General features: G+C 42.2%; 1 protein-coding gene across 2 annotated transcripts in view; it reads left to right on the top strand.

Annotated features, from left to right (window-relative positions):
* ZNF608 (zinc finger protein 608) overlaps window positions 1–11,885 on the top strand; it is an 84,293-nt gene extending 72,408 nt beyond the window's left edge. Inside the window, exons 4-10 of one of the 2 annotated variants that reach the window (XM_037374174.1) lie at window positions 442–529; window positions 1,005–3,456; window positions 5,212–5,629; window positions 6,191–6,363; window positions 7,294–7,447; window positions 8,720–8,801; window positions 9,796–11,885. In XM_037374174.1, coding sequence (XP_037230071.1) covers window positions 442–529; window positions 1,005–3,456; window positions 5,212–5,629; window positions 6,191–6,363; window positions 7,294–7,447; window positions 8,720–8,801; window positions 9,796–9,802 — 3,374 coding nt within the window. In that variant the 3' untranslated portion in view covers window positions 9,803–11,885. Of the gene's footprint in view, window positions 1–441; window positions 530–1,004; window positions 3,457–5,211; window positions 5,630–6,190; window positions 6,364–7,293; window positions 7,448–8,719; window positions 8,806–9,795 lie in introns of those variants that run through there. The other variant, XM_037374175.1, reaches the window with a different exon arrangement.
* The last annotated feature ends 7,888 nt before the right edge of the window (window positions 11,886–19,773 follow it).

Raw genomic sequence — 19,773 nt, 5'->3', positions numbered from 1 at the left:
TCACCTACTGATTTAAACACTGTAACTGGTGCTTAGTTTATGCTGGCTGGCTGCCAAGCGAAAGCAATTATGTGCAATAATAGCAAAATTAAGAGGTGAGTGTTGCTGTTTTACAGCAGGACATGGCAAAACTCATTTCCTTCTGTCAGCTGTAGCTTGATAACACACACTGGCACACAGGCACACACTCCCTTACACACATACGTATGTGCACACACACCCTTGTTCTTTGTTGTTTGCTGTCTTCCCTGTGGGCTTTAACTTGAGGTCACTGAAACCAGAAGAGGAACAGTACAGAACACAGCATCTGAAAGCAGATGAGAATACAGCTCTCATTTTGTGGGGAAGAAAAGAAAAAAAATATGAAAAAAGAGCAAAACAAAAAGCCTACCCCAATTATTGTTCTGACTGTGATAATACTTTGTTTTTCTCCCACTGTAGGTGTCCTAGTGGTAAATGTTACATGGAGGAACAAGACTTATGTGGGAACACTGCTGGACTGCACAAAGCATGACTGGGCCCCTCCTAGGTAGGCAGTCATTCTGAGTCTGTTTTTTCTCTGCTGTATTTTCACCCCCAATCTCTGTCAAGAGAATGTACAGAGATTAATAAAAACCAACTGGTTATAATTGAAAACATGCACCAGTGAAACGAGTAATTCTCTGTTCCACACTGCATTGTGGGGTGGGAGGTTTTACTTATTTTTGTTTTGGGTTTTTGAGAGAGAGTGGGAAATACATGGGATTCAATCAGAAGGCAATTCATTTAAAAATGCATTTCTGTGAGTTTGGAGAACTTTTCTCTCCATTGTTCAAATTAGGTGGTCTTGTTCCTACCATTTTTGTCCTTTTTGAGTGACTTTCTGTTTGAGACTGTAGCATTCTCATTTGGCAGAAGGGCATCTTTCCTTTAGCATGTATGAAGTTTCTGTCGTGAAGTGGTGGTGGTTTGGTATTTATTCAGTTCATAGCTCCTGCTGATGAAATCTGATGTTGTTTATATAGGTTTTGTGAATCACCAACAAGCGACCTGGAAATGCGTGGAGGACGGGGCAGGGGAAAGCGGGCAAGGTCCGCTGCAGCTGCAGCTGTACCTGGGAATGATGCGAGTTTTGCAGAGTCCAGAGGACTTCAGAATAAGAATCGAGGTGGTGCCAATGGGAAGGGGAGGAGGGGCAGCCTTAACTCAAGTGGGCGCAGGACACCCCCTAACTGCTCCATGGATGAAGTCAAAGCCAGCCCTTCATCCACAAACAAGAGGAAAACTAAGCCTCCAATGGAGCTAGATTTGAATTCCAGTTCAGAGGACAATAAATGTGGAAAACGTGTTCGTACTAACTCTAGGAGCACTCCTACCACCCCACAGGGGAAACCTGAGACTACTTTTTTGGACCAAGGCTGCTCTTCTCCAGTGCTGATTGACTGTCCTCATCCCAACTGCAACAAAAAGTACAAGCACATTAATGGACTGCGCTACCATCAGGCTCATGCACATTTAGACCCAGAAAACAAACTAGAGTTTGAGCCTGACAGTGAAGACAAAATTTCAGACTGTGAGGAAGCATTGAGTAACGTGGCACTTGAATGCAGTGAGCCAAGCACAAGTTTGCCAGGCTTTGACCCACTAAAAGCACCAACATCTCCTTCCTCCATCACTACCCCAGGGACTCCCAAGGGAAAAAGGGAACTGGCCAGCAATGGCCCTGGTTCAGTTATCAGTTCCAAAACTGGCAAGAATTCTGGCAAAAAGAAGGGTCTGAACAGTGAGCTGAACAGCCTTCCGGTAATTTCTAATATGGCAGCAACACTGGATAATTGCTCGGTAGCAGATGGCAATTTGCAAACCGAAATGCCAAAATTGGAGGCTGAAGGGTTAATCGACAAGAAGAGTTTGGGTGAGAAAGGCAAGAAAGCGAACAATTGCAAGGTTGATAAAAACCTTTCGAAACTGAAAACAGCCAGACCCATTGCCCCAGCGCCAGCACCGACTCCTCCCCAATTAATAGCTATACCTACTACAGCCTTCACAACCACCACTACAGGGACAATACCGGGACTTCCATCTTTGACAACTACTATTGTTCAGGCTACACCAAAGAGCCCTCCGCTAAAACCTATTCAACCAAAGCCCACAATTATGGGAGAGCCAAGCACTGTAAACCCAGCTCTCACATCACTCAAGGACAAAAAGAAAAAGGAGAAGCGAAAGCTGAAGGACAAAGAAGGCAAAGAGACAGGAAGCCCCAAGATGGATTCTAAGCTGGGAAAGCTGGAGGATTCAAAAGGGTCTGGGAAAGACTTATCTGGACATTTTTTAAAGGACCATCTCAACAAGAATGAAGTGCTAGCTAATGGACTGTCAGAGTCTCAAGAGAGCAGGATGGCAAGTATTAAGGCTGAAGCTGATAAGGTTTACACGTTCACAGACAATGCGCCCAGCCCTTCCATAGGGAGTGCCTCCAGGATGGAATGCAGCACTTTGGTGAATGGACAATCTGCCATGGCGCCACTGCACGTGTTGACACAAAATGGTGCAGATAGCGCGGCCGCTAAAACCAACAGCCCTGCTTACTCGGATATTTCTGATGCGGCTGATGATGGTGGCTCTGACAGCAGGTCAGAGGGCATGAGGTCAAAGGCCAGCTCTCCGTCGGATATTATTTCTAATAAGGACGGTGTTGTAAAAGGACATTCTTCAACCACAGCACAATCGGCTCAAGTGAAAGAGTCCCATTCTCCGTATTACCATGGCTACGATCCTTATTATTCCCCAAGTTACATGCACTCTGGACAGGTCAGTGCCCCAGCAGCTGGGAACAGCAGTACCCCACAGGGACTGAAGATCAAAAAAGAGACTGAGGAAGAGGCTGAGAAGAAAGAGAAGGCAGAACCATTAGATGCCAAGAAAAGTGAAAGCACTTCCTCTAATTTGCAGCCACAACATCAGTCAGTAATAACACAAAGACACCCTGCACTTGCTCAGTCACTTTATTATGGACAGTATGCCTATGGGCTTTATATGGACCAAAAGTCCTTGATGGCCTCTAACCCTGCTTACAGGCAGCAGTATGAAAAATACTATGAGGACCAGAGACTAGCAGAACAGAAAATGGCACAAACTGGAAGGGACTGTGAAAGGAAGAATGACCCTCCCTTGAAGGAGATTGGGAAGGATGACAATAAGCAGAAGAATATTCCATCTGCCACTATTTCAAAAGCCCCTTCAACTCCAGAGTCCAGTAAAAATAGCACTAAAATAGGGTCATCAGTCGCTAACAAAGGTGAGGAGACAAGCAAATCACAGCTCCTTTCCAATCACCAGCAGCAACTTCAGTCTGACAGTTTCAAAGCCAAACAAATGGAAAACCACCAGCTTATAAAGGAGGCTGTGGAGATGAAATCTGTTATGGATTCCATGAAGCAAACAGGAGTTGATCCAACCACAAGATTTAAACAGGTGAGATCACAGGAAATGGAACAAGAGTGTCTTGATTTATCCTTAAGTCATTTGAGATTTTGTCCCTGATTCTGCTATGTTCTTCTACCTTTGCAGCCAAACAAGCTCCACCATCCTTTTTTCATGCTGGATAGTACTGTAGTCTGCGAACAGACCCATAGACCTTTCAGATGAGCTGTTTGGAAAAAAAAAAAGTAATCTAGCAAGGTGGTGACAGAATGCAGGCTTAAAACCTGAATAGACTACTTTAAATTACATGCATGAATAAAACAGAATTAGATTTCTCTTTTAGATGTAAATTCTAAGCAGTTTGCTTAGTTCAGAAATGAGAAATTTCAAGCAAAATAAGCGGCTTTCATTGTGAGAGGACTTAAAGTAGATTTGAAATATGGTTTGAAGTGTTTCTTTTTTTTGTTAAATGACAGTTGGCATTTACTAAAGATGGGTGAGCTGGTTCTTTGAAGAGTTGGCTTGAAACTCAGCTCTTTATCTTAACCCAAGGTGACCTTTTTGAAGCAGTTAAGTTCCCCTTCTCTCCTCAACCAACCTCAAGCCCCTACAGACCTACACAATGGATGAAATCCTCTCTTCATTGAAGTCAGTGATAGTTTTGCCATTGACTTCAGTGGAACCAGAATTTCATCCAGTGGCTTCATGCTGACCTTCCTAGATGTCACATTGCCTTCATTCAAGGCAATGCAACTGTCTCCGTGCTCTGAACTGGAGCCTCAATGCTTGATGCTTTCATGTTCTGGTGTACCGTACATCCCACACTTCACCCTTATGGGCTGTCTTTCAAGATACGGTGGGGTCAGGTGAGTGGGAGTTAGGGAGCTCTAAAGGAAGTGGGATGGTACAGCTCTGGGTAGGAGATTTCTGCTGATTCAAATCAGTATTTGAACCAGACTGTCCAAGTGTCTAGTTGTGTGCTTATGTTTCTGTTACTTATACCATAAATGTGTATATCAACTGGAGATAATGTTTACAATTAGCTCTTGCATATCCTCTATTAGAGAAGAAAGTCTTCCTGTTACTGCTCAGTACTGGTTTGGTGTGGCCTTGTAAAGAACTAACCTAACTAAATCTGTAACATGTTTATAAACTGGTCTATGTAATATATTATGCAAAAATGTATTTATGATATCGTGTACATGTTCTTTAAACCATGAGGTCCTGATCCTGTAAATACTTATCCATGTGTAATTTTACAAACTTGAAATAAGACTGTCAGCTGAAGAGGTTTGCCTTGATGTCTGGCTTCACTGATTCCTGAATGTTTGTGATACCAGAGGCAGCATTAGCGTCTTCCCAGCTAGATCAGTTTTTCAGGTTCATTGTTCCAGGTAATCTAAGTGCTCTGACATATCATTAGCCAGCTTTAATTTGTGGTTCACAGATATTTTTTGCTCTCTAGTGGGAAAATCGCTCTGTGGGCTTTAATTAAAATGTTTTATGAATAGCATGGTCTCAGAACTTTGATTCAATGCATATGTATTTCATGATTAAACTAGTTAAAGGCATGAAGAAGGATATAAGATGAAGCAATTGAATTAAACTTTGATAATAGCCTCTTGCTCCTTCATGAGAATATTGGTTTGACTTTGAGCTCTAGGCACTCTGTAGCAAGCAAACCTCTCCTCTATGTAGTAGGGATATGCTATTAAAAATACATTAATTGAAGTATTTGAAATATCAATAATTACCTTATTTCAACATTTCAGTTGAGAACAATTTTTTTCCCCCCCTCCATATTAGGATCCAGATTCCCGAACATGGCATCATTATGTCTATCAGCCTAAATATCTTGATCAGCAGAAATCAGAAGAACTTGATCGTGAGAAAAAGTTAAAAGAAGACAGCCCTAGAAAAACACCTAACAAGGAAAGTTCCCTGCCTAACCTTCCTGTCTCATTAGCAAGCATTAAAGAGGAGCCTAAAGAGGTCAAGCGTTCTGATTCTCAATCAGTGGATGAAGGCAAGATAAAAAATGATGATCGAAAGACTCCTGTAAATTGGAAGGACTCTCGGGGTGCTAGAGTAGCAGTTTCCTCACCAATGAGTCAGCATCAGTCCTATATCCAGTACTTGCATGCTTATCCTTATCCACAGATGTATGATCCCAACCATCCAGCCTATCGCGCAGTCTCTCCTGTCCTAATGCACAGCTATCCTGGTATGTATTCTGAAATTTGCCTTGCATGCTAGTTAAGATTTACACCCTGAAATTGCAGTAAAGCCTGCATTTTAATATCTCTGTTAGTAGCTAGGGTAAATTAGAAGCTTCATGGGTGACATTTGTTTTGCTTGTGCTTCCACTAGGGAAAGTTCTGTAGATGAAACTGATTTAATACAAGATGTTCCTTTTATGAACTGTTACAGTTCCCAGCTACAGTTTTCTCAACCCTTGACAGTCTGCTATTGCTGTTAGACTGACAGATAGTTTATTGCCTATAAAAATATTCTAAGCACTTACTGTCAGAACCATTATGGTTACTATTCCTTTCACTTAAAGAGGACCCATAAATGTCTGAAATGGCTATCAGCTCAACCCTCTTTACAACCTCCATTCATCAGGGTAAATTAGGTGAAGAAATTGAAGAGCAAAGATGCTGTTTGATAGTCATGTGATCCATTTTTTTATGTTATCCTCTGTCCTGGCATCTCATCCTTCCACCTTGATATAACCAAAATGTAAAAACAGTAACTTGATGTGATATTTATTGTTTACCTGCAGGGGCCTATCTCTCTCCAGGATTTCACTATCCAGTTTATGGGAAGGTGTCAGGGAGAGAAGAGGCAGAGAAAGTCAATACCAGCCCGAGCATCAATGTGAAATCAACCACTGAGTCCAAAGCACTGGATTTGCTCCAGCAGCATGCCAACCAGTATCGCAGCAAGTCCCCTGTTGTAAGGCTTCATCTCTTGCTACTGAACAGTGGTATATATAGGGAGGGGTAGAGAACACCATTCTAAAAAGCACACAGTCTGGCATCAAGCTCTAAATGCACAGTCCTTCTTTACAATACTCCTTAAAATAAAAGCACTTTATAGTCAGGATGCTTCCATGACGTAAACGGGAAGTGACACATGTAACACAGTTCTGTGCTCGGTCTTGCAATCTTGAATGGACTTACAGAAACATAGATTTCAGAGATACCTCCTGGTGCACAGTTTATTGCAGTTAAACAGGAAGCTCCTGTTTGGAAACAGATAACAAAATGAGGAATTGGACTGTGGGATTTGGTATTATCCCCTCCCTGTATTTGCCAAGAAGCCACATATTCCAAATTAGTGGATCAGCAGCCCCCATTTCTAAAGATTTCCACATTGGAGCAAATACTGTTATTTTACATTCATATGTTGGTGCTAGTATTAATTTTGAGCAAGTCACTGACTTTGATTCTGTTTTTAAAAAGCCTTTCTTGCTATTTAGGCAGGCTTGATTGCCAGAGTGCATTAGAGGGCTGAGGATTCGTTTACATCAGCTTTCAGTAGTTCAGCTAAGTTGTTCAGGCATTGGCAAGTCATGCAAGCTTCAGGGAGCCCAAAACTAGAAGTCATCATGGTGGCTCCAATTTTGTAAATGAAAGGTGTTGCCTCAAAATGTCTGTGCATTGGAAATTCTTCCATTAACTAAATATGCCAGCTTTAGATCAGAATCAAGTGCAAATAATCCAGTAGAGATACTTCTTCAGAAAAAAAATCAGCTTTGTCATTTGAATTCAAAAGGTTGTTGCCAGGTAATGGCAAGTGTGGTTTTATGGCAAGTGTGGTTTTGTTGTGATTTTGTCCCTTTTAAAATTCTGACATCAGTTTTCTTTCACTTGTTATTACTAGCCTGTGGAAAAATCAGCAGCTGAGCGTGAACGGGAAGCAGAGAGGGAACGAGACCGTCATTCTCCTTTTAGCCAGCGACATCTCCATACACACCATCACACACATGTTGGAATGGGTTACCCCCTTATACCTGGACAATATGACCCATTTCAAGGTGAGTAGAAGATTTCCAATGGTGGGATTAGCTTGCGACATGGATTTGTTACATTGGAAATCATGCCTACTTGAAGCATTTTGACTAGAGATCCCCTTGTTAAATCAGAAGTGTTTTTACATTTAGGAAGAAAGCTTGAAAACTCATGGCATGGACTAACAGCAAACGAATAGCTTCATGCCTGAAAATACCAAATTGCATTTACAAAACTGTGTGTTAGAGCATTATTAAAGATGTACCAGTTAGGCTTTCATTCATGTGAATGTTTTGATTCCTACTGCAAGCTGGCATCAGCTGGCTGAAAGGCTGTAAAAAACCCAAACCAAATAACCTCCTTTTTGTATAATTAGGGTTGTGTAAGGAATGGAAGAAGTGTAGCAAAGACAAAAGCTTTTTATACTGAACATATTTTATGTACAAGGCATTGAAGTCACAAGGGTTTGGTCTTGTTGTAATTCGACTGTCTGAAAGAGGACTGTATTTTGGCAAATGCGGGGCCCAAAGTTACAGTCAGGGAAAAAGCAGCACAGTAAGATACAATTCATTGTCCCCAGGTTTTATACCAGTCTTTGACTGTTTTTCTCTAACCCTAGAGTCTAGCTGAATTAAAAGGATATTTCCTCTCATGCAGCAAAGTACACGCCATCACAACTGGTGGCTAAATGACATTAATTCATTACCTTCACTTGGTGCCTCAGCAGTTATTTTTCCTGTGTAAAAGTCTTGACATTTCCCAGTTTGATTCAGTGATTCCGTATGCCTTTTGGGATGCATTTTGCTTGTTCAGTAGGAAAACTGTAAAAATGGTAAGTTATTATGAAAGTATTGTATTCTGAGCAGCTGGCATGTCGTTTCTGTAATTCACTGTGACTTGATTCTTGTTGTTTCCTGGTACCTATTATTTCTACTGAGCTTCCTATTCAGGAACTTGTACAAACCACTTAGCATCATGCAGTGCAGAATTTGGAAAGGAATACAATAACTAGGAATGCTATATTTTCTTGTAAAATATCTATCAAGGACAATTCAGTTTACTGTATGGAGGCATATTGATCATACAGGCAGACTGTCTTAAAACCATTGCCTGAAATAGTTGCGATTTATGCAATGTTAAAACCCCAATGCATAAATCGCAACTATTTCAGGCAACCAATTTCTAATGGTGGGATTTTTGTCTGTGTGCCTTAGAGATGTTTCCTAACATTTATTTGAGCACAAAAATCCATTAAAACCAGAAGCACATCAACATTTCTTCTTTCTTCTTTCCCTCAGGATTGACCTCTGCTGCCCTTGTTGCCACTCAGCAGGTGGCTGCGCAGGCGTCTGCATCTGGTATGTTTCCTGCACAAAGAAGGTAAATAGCCAGTAAATCTTAAATTATGTATCTTAACATAGAAAGAAGAAAGGAAATAGGTTTTATAGCCTGATAGTCAGCAGTTCCTTTTATGACACAGTTTTTAAGGATGAAGAAAAATGTGGGACTTTGGGTTAATTGTAGTTTTATTCTCATTAAGGTGACATTTTTTTCCTTAGTTGTGTCCTTTAACAGATTTTTAAGAAGGAACAAGTAGTCTGTGTTCTGAGATTTTCTATAGACTATGTTTTAAGCATTGGTATTAAGATAAAACAAATTATTAAGATCCACATTTTTATATAAATATAAACCCATTTATATAAAAAAGGGTTTAAAGTTCATGTTCAGTTAGACATGTGCTACCAGGAAAACTTCAGATTTCATCTATTCTGCAGCTCTGCCTGGTTTGCTGATTTTGCTTTCAGAGAGATTTGCTTGGGAGTCTGTTAGAGAGGACATTGTATTTAAGTTACGTACCTGTTCCACACATTTGCCTCTTGGTTATTTACTACATTTTCAGTTGAATTTAGTCTTCAACCATCATCATTACTCTTCGAGGCGATAAAAACTCTTCAGTATTATAATGATCCCATCTCAAGTGAAAAACCCAAAGCATCCTTAGCATCAGGGTTTCTTTCATTGCTGCTGTGTTAAGCCTCAGAGTTTAATGTATTAAATAATACTGTAACATTCCATGGTTACGGGTGTCTTTCTGAAAGCTAACTCTGAAAACAAGCAGCCATGTAAGGGTCTTAACTGGAATTATTTGAGTGAGAAGGGTTTCTAGCCCTGAAAGAGCTGATGGATGCTAGGGTGTCAGAACCCAGAAGATAAATTCTGGCATGGGTTACTTGTGAGTATGTTGTTCCTGGCAGGGGAGGGATGAGGACATGGCTTGTTGTCTGTCTTGAGATAGAGAATACTGTGCAGATTTCAGAAAAAAACTGGTAGGAAGGGATATTGCATAGTAAAACATTCTTCTTTCTCTTTTCAGAGAATGATGAGTTTGGAGATACACATTGTCATGTGACTGGATCACATGAGGAAGCGCGTTATTACAGACATCAGTTCCATGGTGTTAATTTGAAATGCCTTAATGGCAGGCAAAAACCAGTCATTTCATTTTTGTAAATTGCAGATTTTATCACAGAGTAACAAATGTTGCTGTAATTAGACTTCTGTTTTTATATATATATATGCGTATATATATATATATACATATATATATAAAAATATATATATATTCTTTACTTTTTTTGTATCAGTACCAAGGCTCGCACACAGGGTCTGCTGCTAAGTTGCGAACCACACAGTAAATGGAGATATGTATTTGTCATGTTTAGAAGGCGTTAACTGCAAAAGGCTGTTTGTTTCTTTTCTCTTCTTCTTTCTTTTTGTTTTTCCTTTTTTTTTCTTTCCAATTGTAAATAATGTTATGTATCAGTGTGCCTGAACCTTGCATACCCTTCTGATATTTCCCACAAGCTCTCAGAGAGGCTAACTGTGATGACACTTTGGTACAATGTAGACGTCTATTTGGTGGCTCCTATTAAGATGCATCAGTGTAAAATGTTACTGTATTCACTGTTTCATTGTAATTGTGTATTGTGAAAAAAATATACCTTTGGAAGGCATGGGGATTCTAGTACCACAAAAACTGTGTTGTATATAATGTATAGATTTTAAATGGAGATAATGAGCATCTGTGAATAATGAAATGTCTTTTTTGATAATCTTGAATGGCAGATAACCTAATAGCCTGCATACCAGAAGACATCTGTGATTGTTCTATTACTTGAATAGTCCTGCAGTCTTTTTTTTAATGTTTACAAATACCCCGTTTTAGAAGAGAGACTTTAATGCCATTGCCTGGTTACTTGTTTTATGCTGTAATCTAGTTTATTTTATGTAAAACATATATCAAATGCTTTGATTTTTATACTTGCCTTAAATAATTGGCAATCAGAATAAAGAAAAAAAGTCAGTTTTGTACTTTCTTAGTGTCTATGGGCCACTTGAAAGATGTGTCACAGGTAGCAGAGGCTGCAGCTATCACACAGCTACTAGTCTGTGTCCCCAGCGGTTCTCCCTGAGGCTCAGTCACTGGTGTGTGCCTGCAGCCATCCTGTGCCTCCTAGCTGGGCCTGTGGTGTTGTCCTCTCCCAGTGGGCAATACAGGGCCCAAGCCAGATGGCAGTGGACCTCTTTCAGTTGATCCTGCTAGGCTTGAAAAAGGCCCATAGAAACACCTTGGATGCTATTAGTAGAACTTAAATTACTTGTTTTAGAGCAGATCTGTGTGCTATAAATTATAGGCAAATTATTTCTATTATATCTGTATTGCACACACACCCCCCCCCCCCAACAACAGTCGCCTAAAAACAGCTGACCTCTTGATTAAAAAAAAAAAGTCCCTTGCTGTGCTTAACCTGCATTACCACAAAATAAGTATTTTATGTGGCTATACCGCCAGTTTTGTTAGAGTGCGGTTAACACAGTACACAGTAATGTGAAATCACTAATCATAACATAAAAAAAAATCAGATTTACTGGTCAGGTTTTTGAGGCTTTAACTTTTGTCCTTCCGTGCATATCCCACTTATATTGATTGTCAAAACTGTTTCTTTAAGCTTTACTGGTTTTTTTGGGTTTGTGTTTGTTTGGGTTTTTTTTGACAGGGTGAATTACTGCAAGTTAAAGCTTGTTCTTGAAGTCGGTTCCACTTCTTCTACCTTGTGAAAACGTACTACAGAAGGATGAATTAAAGATTCCCAACAGACAAGCACACTTGGACTTTTTATATTACTATGATGAATCTGCCATTAATATTGCTATAATTGTTTTATTTTTATAGGCATAAAATCAGTTCCCTTAGTGACTAGTTATAAGGTTTATTGATTTTTACTACACATCATTCATCTGTGGCTTACTCTTATTGTCTTGTTCTGAACACATTCAGAAGTCTCACAGTGGTGACATACTACAAATTAGCCTCATAAAAATGGGAAGGAAGGGGTGTTTTCTTTGGAAAGGGGATATTGTGAATGCAGGGCTCTTGAAATAATAAATGCCTTATTACTTCTATAGTAAAGGCTCAGATGGTTTTGTATTGAAATGTATCATTGATTTTTTTTTTCAGCTGAGACCGTTAATGCTTCTGCAGCAAAACAGATCTTATAAATTCACACTCTTGGTGATTTTGATTTAGTGTGGTTTAAGATTGAGTGTCATAAGTAACTGGAGTGAATTACTCTGATTGATAGAGGGTAAGCAACAATTAAAATTGTAATTAATGTTATAGCTTTATTATACCCTTGAAGTCTGTAAGAGGGGCTAACATCCATCGCCATTTATTGTCTTTCTCCACTGAAGGGTATAGTCTTCCCTCTATCTTTATAGCTTTCCTTTTGGTTTAATACTTGCCACACTGACCTCCTTAAAGGCTGCGCAACAGTGAGCACAACTCCCTGGTTCAACTCCCCAAAGCCAAAAGGTATCCACCCACATGCCTGAGCACTGACATGCAGCTGCTATGGTCATTTCACCACTGTGTGGGCATCCAAAGGATGAGCCACTTGAAGCAGTAATACAAGGAAGACAATTTTCAAACCTGGGAACTAAGAGCTGCAGGGGCTTGTTGCTGGGAAGGAGCAGCTGAAGCAGCATGATGCAGATGTATTTGCAGCCTGTTTTCCACAAGAAGGGCTTGTACTTTTGTTACCCCCAGGTGATGTTTCTACCTCTCTGCTCAAAACAGCAGCAGCAATTGGTGACCCTGCGCCTATCTTTCATCCAGATGTTGCTGGATGTCTTGCAAAGGTGAAGCAGGGCTTATGCATTGCACTTAGTTCTTTGGCTTTCTAGCCTGTCCATGGAATGCAGCTAGAGAAATGAAAGATCTGTCTGTGGAAGCCCATCTCACAGACCCAAAAAACCCAGCTAGGGAGCTGCTGCCTGTGGTGCTTGCACCAGGAGAAAAGGGATGTGAGGTTTTCTTTAGCAATCATAGAATCCAGTTCATGTTGGAAAAGACCTTTAAAATCATGGAGTCCAACCATTTAACTAGCACTGCCAAGTCCACGAGTACAATGTGCTGAAGTGCCACATCTCCACATCCAGGGATGGTGGCTCAACCACTTCTCTGGGCAGCCTATTCTGATGTATGACAACCCTTCTGCTGAAATTTTTCCTAATACCCAATCTAAACCTCTCCTGGCACAACTTGAGGGCATTGCCTCTTACCCTGTCACTTGTTACCTAGGAAGAGAGATCAACACCCTGCCTGAAACAGGACAGGGGCCTAACTGAGTTGGCTGGCTACCAAGGCTAGACTACAGCTGGTGAGTTTTGGGGCTGGGAGTAACATTTCTGCAGTTTTGTAATTTTCGATTCCCTGATGGCCTTGGGGAACACCTGAGAACTCACAGAGCTAATTCCATGCTGTGCCATCCCTGCCTTGCTTCTGAAAGGTGCATTGGTTGGGCTTAACTATTGGGTCAGTAGTCCCACTTGACACTCTTGACAAGTGCTGGCAGAACAAGTACTGCCAAAGGACATAAATGTAGAGAACCCCCAAATCCATCCTAGAACACACCAGGGACTGTTGATAGCACAAAAACTGATAGACTGTTGATAGCAAAGAATACCACAGTACCGTTCTGCAGCTCTTCACCCTGGATTTTAGGGAATCTAATTTGTCATTCCTTCTGGCATCACAGTCTTGTCACTGTCTTTGTCACCACTCAGAAATGTACTGTCCTCATCTTTCTGAATCAGAATCTCACTCTAATGTTTGCTTGCCATAGTGTCTCGCCTCTTCCCTCCTCTACCCTACTTGCCTACTTAAGAAACCCTCTTACACTCATGTGATACCAAAACTCACTCTGTGTAGCTAAAACCCTTCTGCGTACATTTGTGGTCTCAGGCCTTGATAGTTCTGTCTTTCTTCTATCACCCTCTTTTGACCTGTGGGTTTTTTTGTATCTTACGCTGTTAATGTGTCTTGTCTCTCTACAGCCTAAAGTGTTTGGGACAGAGAACATTTCTCGCTTCAGATTCATATGACATAGTTCATATTTATAGTTTCTCTGAATAATAGCTATAGCATCTCACAGATGATAGCACAAGATGTCATGAGTAGCTAGAGCTCACCATCATTAACAAGAAGCTTAAGATAACTGGCAAAAACTGTTACAGTTTTAAAAGGTATTTTGAAACCATCTAATGCCTCAAAATTGGGAATGATACTAAGCCCACAGAAGAAGTCTGAGGCTGTGTTGCCTTGTATCAGAGGGAACTGGAGACATACAGTCGTTACTTAATGCTGCAGGATTTCTTCATGAAACTGAATGGTGCGGCAATGCTTGCTTAACTAAGTCAGGAAGCAAAGATTCTCTGAAAGCCTGTTTAAACCTGTAATACAGGAGACTAATTTTAAAACATAGTCTTGACAGGTGGAATAAATGACTGCAGTTCTCTTCATGGTTTCCAGAACCCTGAGGGCCCTTACTGGCCCTGGCCAGCCTCCCATGGAGCCTCCCACACCCCTGCTCAGAGGTCCAGTACTCCATTTCAGGAGAGAATCGCAAACCTAAAAGTGAGAAAACTCATAGGCTGAGATAAAGAAAGTGTAACAGGTAAAGCAAAAGCTGACATGCAAGCAAAGCAAAACAGGGCATTCATTCACTACTTCACAAGAAATTCTTCACTGTGAGGCTGGTGAGGTGCTGGAGCAGGCTGCCCGGAGAAGCTGTGGGTGCCCCATCCCTGGCAGTGTTCAAGGCCAGGCTGGATGGGGCTTTGAGCAACCTGGTTTGGTGGAAGGTGTCCCTGCCTATGGCGGGGGGACTGGAACTAGGAGATCTTTAAGGTCTCTTCCAACCCAAACCGTTCTATGATTCTTATGATTCACATTGGCAGGCAGGTGTCCAGCCACCTCCAGGAAAGCAGAGATACATCATGCCTAACAGTTACTTGGAAAGACAAATACCATCACTCCGAACATCCCCCGCTGCCTTCTATTTCCCCCAGTTTTATATGTGAAAATAACACTAATAACGAAAATGTCCCTAAATTATCAACCCTGTTTCCAGCACAAATCCAAAACACAGCCCCATACCAGGTACTGTGAAGAAGACTAACTCTGTCCCAGCCAAACCCAGCACATTTTCCACCCCTTATTCCATACCATTTGCATCGTGCTTAGGTATCACACTATCCAATACATCCTCATTAAGGCCACCTGCCTTCCCATCCTTTGATATAATACACAGAAATAATTCCCATAGTCTATGAACCACTCCTGCAAAATGTCCATAAAATGCCCGTAAAATCTCCAGAAACATAAATATCCACTGAATTAATTTAGTCCATGGCTTTGTGTTCCATCTGTTATGGTGGTCATTCAGAACAGGAGAGGTGGTATGTTGCGTGAAGTTACTGGGCACCAAAGCCAGCTCAGGTCGGGTTGCTGCTGCACTCTCATTGCTTGTTGTAAGGCTTGTTCTCCACTGGTTGAGGTAGTTCCTGCTATAGTAATTCCTATAACATGCAAACCAAATCGTTGTTGCAACAATTAAAAGTATTTCCATTACAATCTCCACCCCTGGTCCCTTTGGACCAGGCCATAGGGTTTAACGTGGCAGTGACTTCCTCCCCTTGCCCCTGCTCCAGCTTGGACGTATCCACAGACTGCAGTCCCTTAGGGTTGTACCTACTCCAGGTAGAGCCTTATCTGTGAGCCACAGTCTCTCCAGGGGGACACCTGCTGCGGCATAGACTTACCCACAGCCACAGCTGCTTTGAGGTGCCCCTGTTCCAGTGTGGCCTTACCCATGGGCCACAATGCCTTCAGAGACAGACCTGCTCTGGCGTGGCCTTACCCACAGTCACAGTCCCTTCAGAAGTAAACATGCTCCAATGTGGTCTTACCCCTGGCTGCAGTCCCTCCTGGGCTGTACCTGTTCTGTCGTGAGCTTATCCATGGCCACATATTTTGAGGTGCTCCATCATGACCTCATGCATAGCCACTGATGCTTCAAGGTGTATCTGCTGCAGCATGGATATCCACAGCCACAGATGTTTCGAGGTGGAACTTTTCCAGCGTGGACTTGTCCTTGGGCCAGGATTCCTTCAAACGTATGTCTGCTGCAGCACAGACATAAGCATGGCCACAGACACTTCAAGATATACCTGCTCTGACATGAATTTATTCATGGCCACAGATGCTTCAGGGTGTCCTGCTCCCACATGGACTCATCCACAGGTCAGCCTCCCCTCGACTCAAGTTCACACTGGAGTTCCAGCCTGTCCAGCACAGCAGCGCAGACACAGCAGCCATGCCCTGGCCACCTGCCAGCCCCGGCGCATCGCCATGGCTGTTACCAGCATGTTCCTGGGCACAGCACAGTGAGATGATCAGCAGTACAGCAAGCAGCGAAAGCAAGAAGCAGCCACTAACAAGCACTAGACTCTAATATACAGTGAGGCAAGCAAACCCCGTGGCAAGCACAGAAACTTGCCCATTAATAGCTAAGCAGCAATAACAGCTATAAATTCGACCTAATACATTCCAGTGGAACCTGTCATTATCTTGATCCCTTTGTGCCCCACGCTGGGCACCAGAAAGGACTGTTGTGGTTTAACCCCAGCTGGCACCTAAACCCCACACAGCTGCTTGCTCGCTCCCCCTCAGCAGGATGGGGGAGAGAATCAGAAGAGTGAAGGCGAGAAAACTCATGGGTTGAAATAAGGACAGTTTAACAGGTAAAGCAAAAGCTGAGCACGCAAGCAGAGCAAACCCTTCAATGAATTCATTCATGCTTCCCATGGGCAGGCAGGTGCTCAGCCATCCCTAGCAAAGCAGGGCTCCGTCATGCCTAACAGTTCCTTGGGAAGACAAACACCATCACTCCAAACATCTCCCCGCCCCCCCTTCCTTCTTCTTCCCCCAGCTTTATATGCTGAGCATGACGCCATATGGTATGGAATGTCCCTCTGGTCAGCTGGGGTCAGCTGTCCTGGCTGTGCCCCCTCCCAACTTCTTGTGCCCCCCAGCCCACTCGCTGGTGGGGTGGTGTGAGAAGCAGAAAAGGCCTTGGCTCTGTGCAAGCACTGCTCAGCAGTAACTGAATCATCCCTGAATTATCAGCTCTATTTCCAGCACAAATCCAAAACAGCCTCATATCAGGTACTGTGAAGAAGACTGCTCTGTTCCAGCCAAACCCAGCACAGTCCTTAATAAGCTCTGTATTCAGCAGTGGTCAGCTCTGCTGGCTGCTTCAGAAACATGACTGCCTCCTTCCTTTGGGGCTCTGTGTTCCCCAGAAGAGAGTGGGAGGAACCAGATCAAGGGCTAGATGGACCGCAGGGACAGCAGAAGTTTCTGCTTTTCCATTGCTTACACTTGCCAGAGCAAGGCTTTTATAATCTTTTGTCCTCACCTTCCCCCAGCTCCGTCAGTAAGTCAGTTTAAGTGTTTGCAGTGATGAGCCTCATCAAGCCACTGATTTTTAAGCATCGCTCCAGACAGAAAAGGTCATTAAAATGTCAATGACACAATATGTCTGTCCATGTCATACATTGGAACATAACAATTTAATACCAAGCTTTTCCACAAGTATCTGTGGTGCTAATTCATGGTCTTGCTATGTGGAAAAAGGCTGGCTTCCTTGAACAGAGAATTTGCCAAACCATCAGCCTCTGTAAATGGCTTGTAGCTTTGCTGAAACGAGCTGACAATTTTCCCTTTTATCTGTCCCTATTTTTGGAGCTACTTCCCTAAAGAACCAAGATGCAGAAGAAACTACTATAGAAAGAATACACTAAAAATAGCAAGGTAAAGTCCACCTTTTTTTATGAGAGCACCTCTCATTAGGCTTAGGTGGGTTTTGCTTCTGCAATTCAGAAAAGTGTTTGGTCCCTTGAGGCAGAGCAGTAATTGTATTCGGTATAGCTCCTTACTTCTTCCTTGAGTACATGCACACGTAAGTCTCTCTCAGATGCCCATGTATTCACTCTCTTTTGTTAGAGGGTCACAGATAAATGCTATATGTATGACTTGGTATTGATTTGCTTAGGGGTTTCTTTTGTAGCCCACTAGCAATAAAATAGCTCTCAAGGGTACTCATGAATACTCAGCTTTGGAGTTTTATTTCTGCACCTGGCATTAGGTCACAAGCTTTAAAACCCTGTCCTGCTTATAAAAGGGTTAATTCTCCTAAGTTGTGGATACACTAAAATTTTGGTTTTGTAAAGAGGACCAGGATGTATGTGTCAGAGCGTGGGCCTGGCAAATCATTCAAGAAGTGTACGGGAAGTGGAGGGAATGGTTTAAAGCTGGCCCTGGTGGGGAGGGAGGATAGGAGGCTTTCTTGACTGGAAACTTAAGTTGAGTCTGTTCTAAGGACTCCGGCGCTGAGCTCTGTACTGAAATACAGGGATCTGGAGCCTCATGAGTCCAGTAAGGTCACCCAAGCAGCACAAGGAACAGTGGCAAAGTCTGAGTCACTAAGCGCAGGTGAGTCCCTGAACACTCATACTAGGAACTGCAATGGCTCCTAGTGAAGAAAGCTCTGTCACCAGATAGGCAGGTTTTCTTTATTCATCTAACATGAGTAGATGCCCTTGGAGCAGATCTGACTGTCCTGAAGCACTTGGGTGCCTGCTGCAGGCTCACATGCTGCTGGCTTATCAGCTGCCACCTCGGTATGCTCTGCTTTCTTCGGTGGCACAGGTCTGCAGCATCAAGAGACAGGGTGTTTGCGATCCAAAGAGCAGTGAGAGTTATCTTATTACACTGGAGCAATTTACAGAAGATGAGACAGGATAAAGCACGAGGTAGCCTTAAAGCTCAAGCATGGCCTTGGCAGCTTTGTCTTTAGAAGGCACTACACCTGACCCAGTACTAACGTGCAACTCCCCTGCCCCAAGGGAACATTATTTCACTTGCTTCCAACGTACACCAAGAACCAGTCTTTTCTGCCTGCCATGTGAAGGCAGGAGTCCCTCTTCTACAGAGAAAGAGGACTTCATTGCAGAGTAGGAAACTATCAGCCAGGAGACCACATGTGGCAAACGCGAAGTGAGTGTCTCCATTTACACTTCCTGTCATGGCAATGAGTTGAAACCTTTGGTCCTGTTCTCTTTCATTGTTTGTTGTCATTAAGCAAATGAATCCCTGCATTCTTTTGGGGCCCATTAAATGGCAGTATTAGATTACTAGCCACCAGTACAAGGGACCCACATCTCTTCATTAATTGGCTGACATGTTTAAGAAGCTCTCTGGAGTGTTTTCCTCTGTAAGAAGGATGTTTCCATCATGGGACATGATAGTTTCAACCTTACTAGATGCTTCGGGTTTGGGTGCTATATTTTTAGACATTAGCACTTCAGCATGCAGCTCAGATGAGGTCTCAGCTGAATCTTCAGGATGCAGTATTTACTAATTTCATAAGTACATAAGTTCACAAGTATTTCATGTTCGTAAGTTCAAAATTAGTACTGGACTTTCACATTAACTGCCACAGTTATTCACATATATTTAGTAATGTTTTATTCTTTTGGGGAGTTTCGGTGTTGTTTTTTTACTTTTTCCTTTTTCATTTGAAAAATAAAAATAAACTTCCAGGAATTCAACTGTGACAATATTTTTTTTTTCTTTTTCTTCAAAAGGGCAAAACTAATTTAGATTCTTGGCGGCATCTGGTAGCAGATCCAAAGGAAAACAAATTTTAAAAGCAGTCACTTTTCAAGAAGACATTTATCAATAATATGATTACCCCTCTGACTCACACTAAAGCTCATTTGACTAGTACACAATGATCAGTAGGATGAGAATTGAAAATCTCTCTATGAAATCTGTAAAGCAAACACATGATACTGGTTTCGGGAGAAGGTTTTATCATGATAGCTAAGGGCAGTGAGGGATGCAGACCACTTCCCATTTTCCTTTCACACCCCCACATCCCTTTTT

Source organism: Falco rusticolus, chromosome Z (genome assembly GCF_015220075.1).
Source record: "Falco rusticolus isolate bFalRus1 chromosome Z, bFalRus1.pri, whole genome shotgun sequence".
Lineage (NCBI taxonomy): Eukaryota > Metazoa > Chordata > Aves > Falconiformes > Falconidae > Falco > Falco rusticolus.
This window is presented reverse-complemented; position numbering and strand designations above follow the sequence as displayed.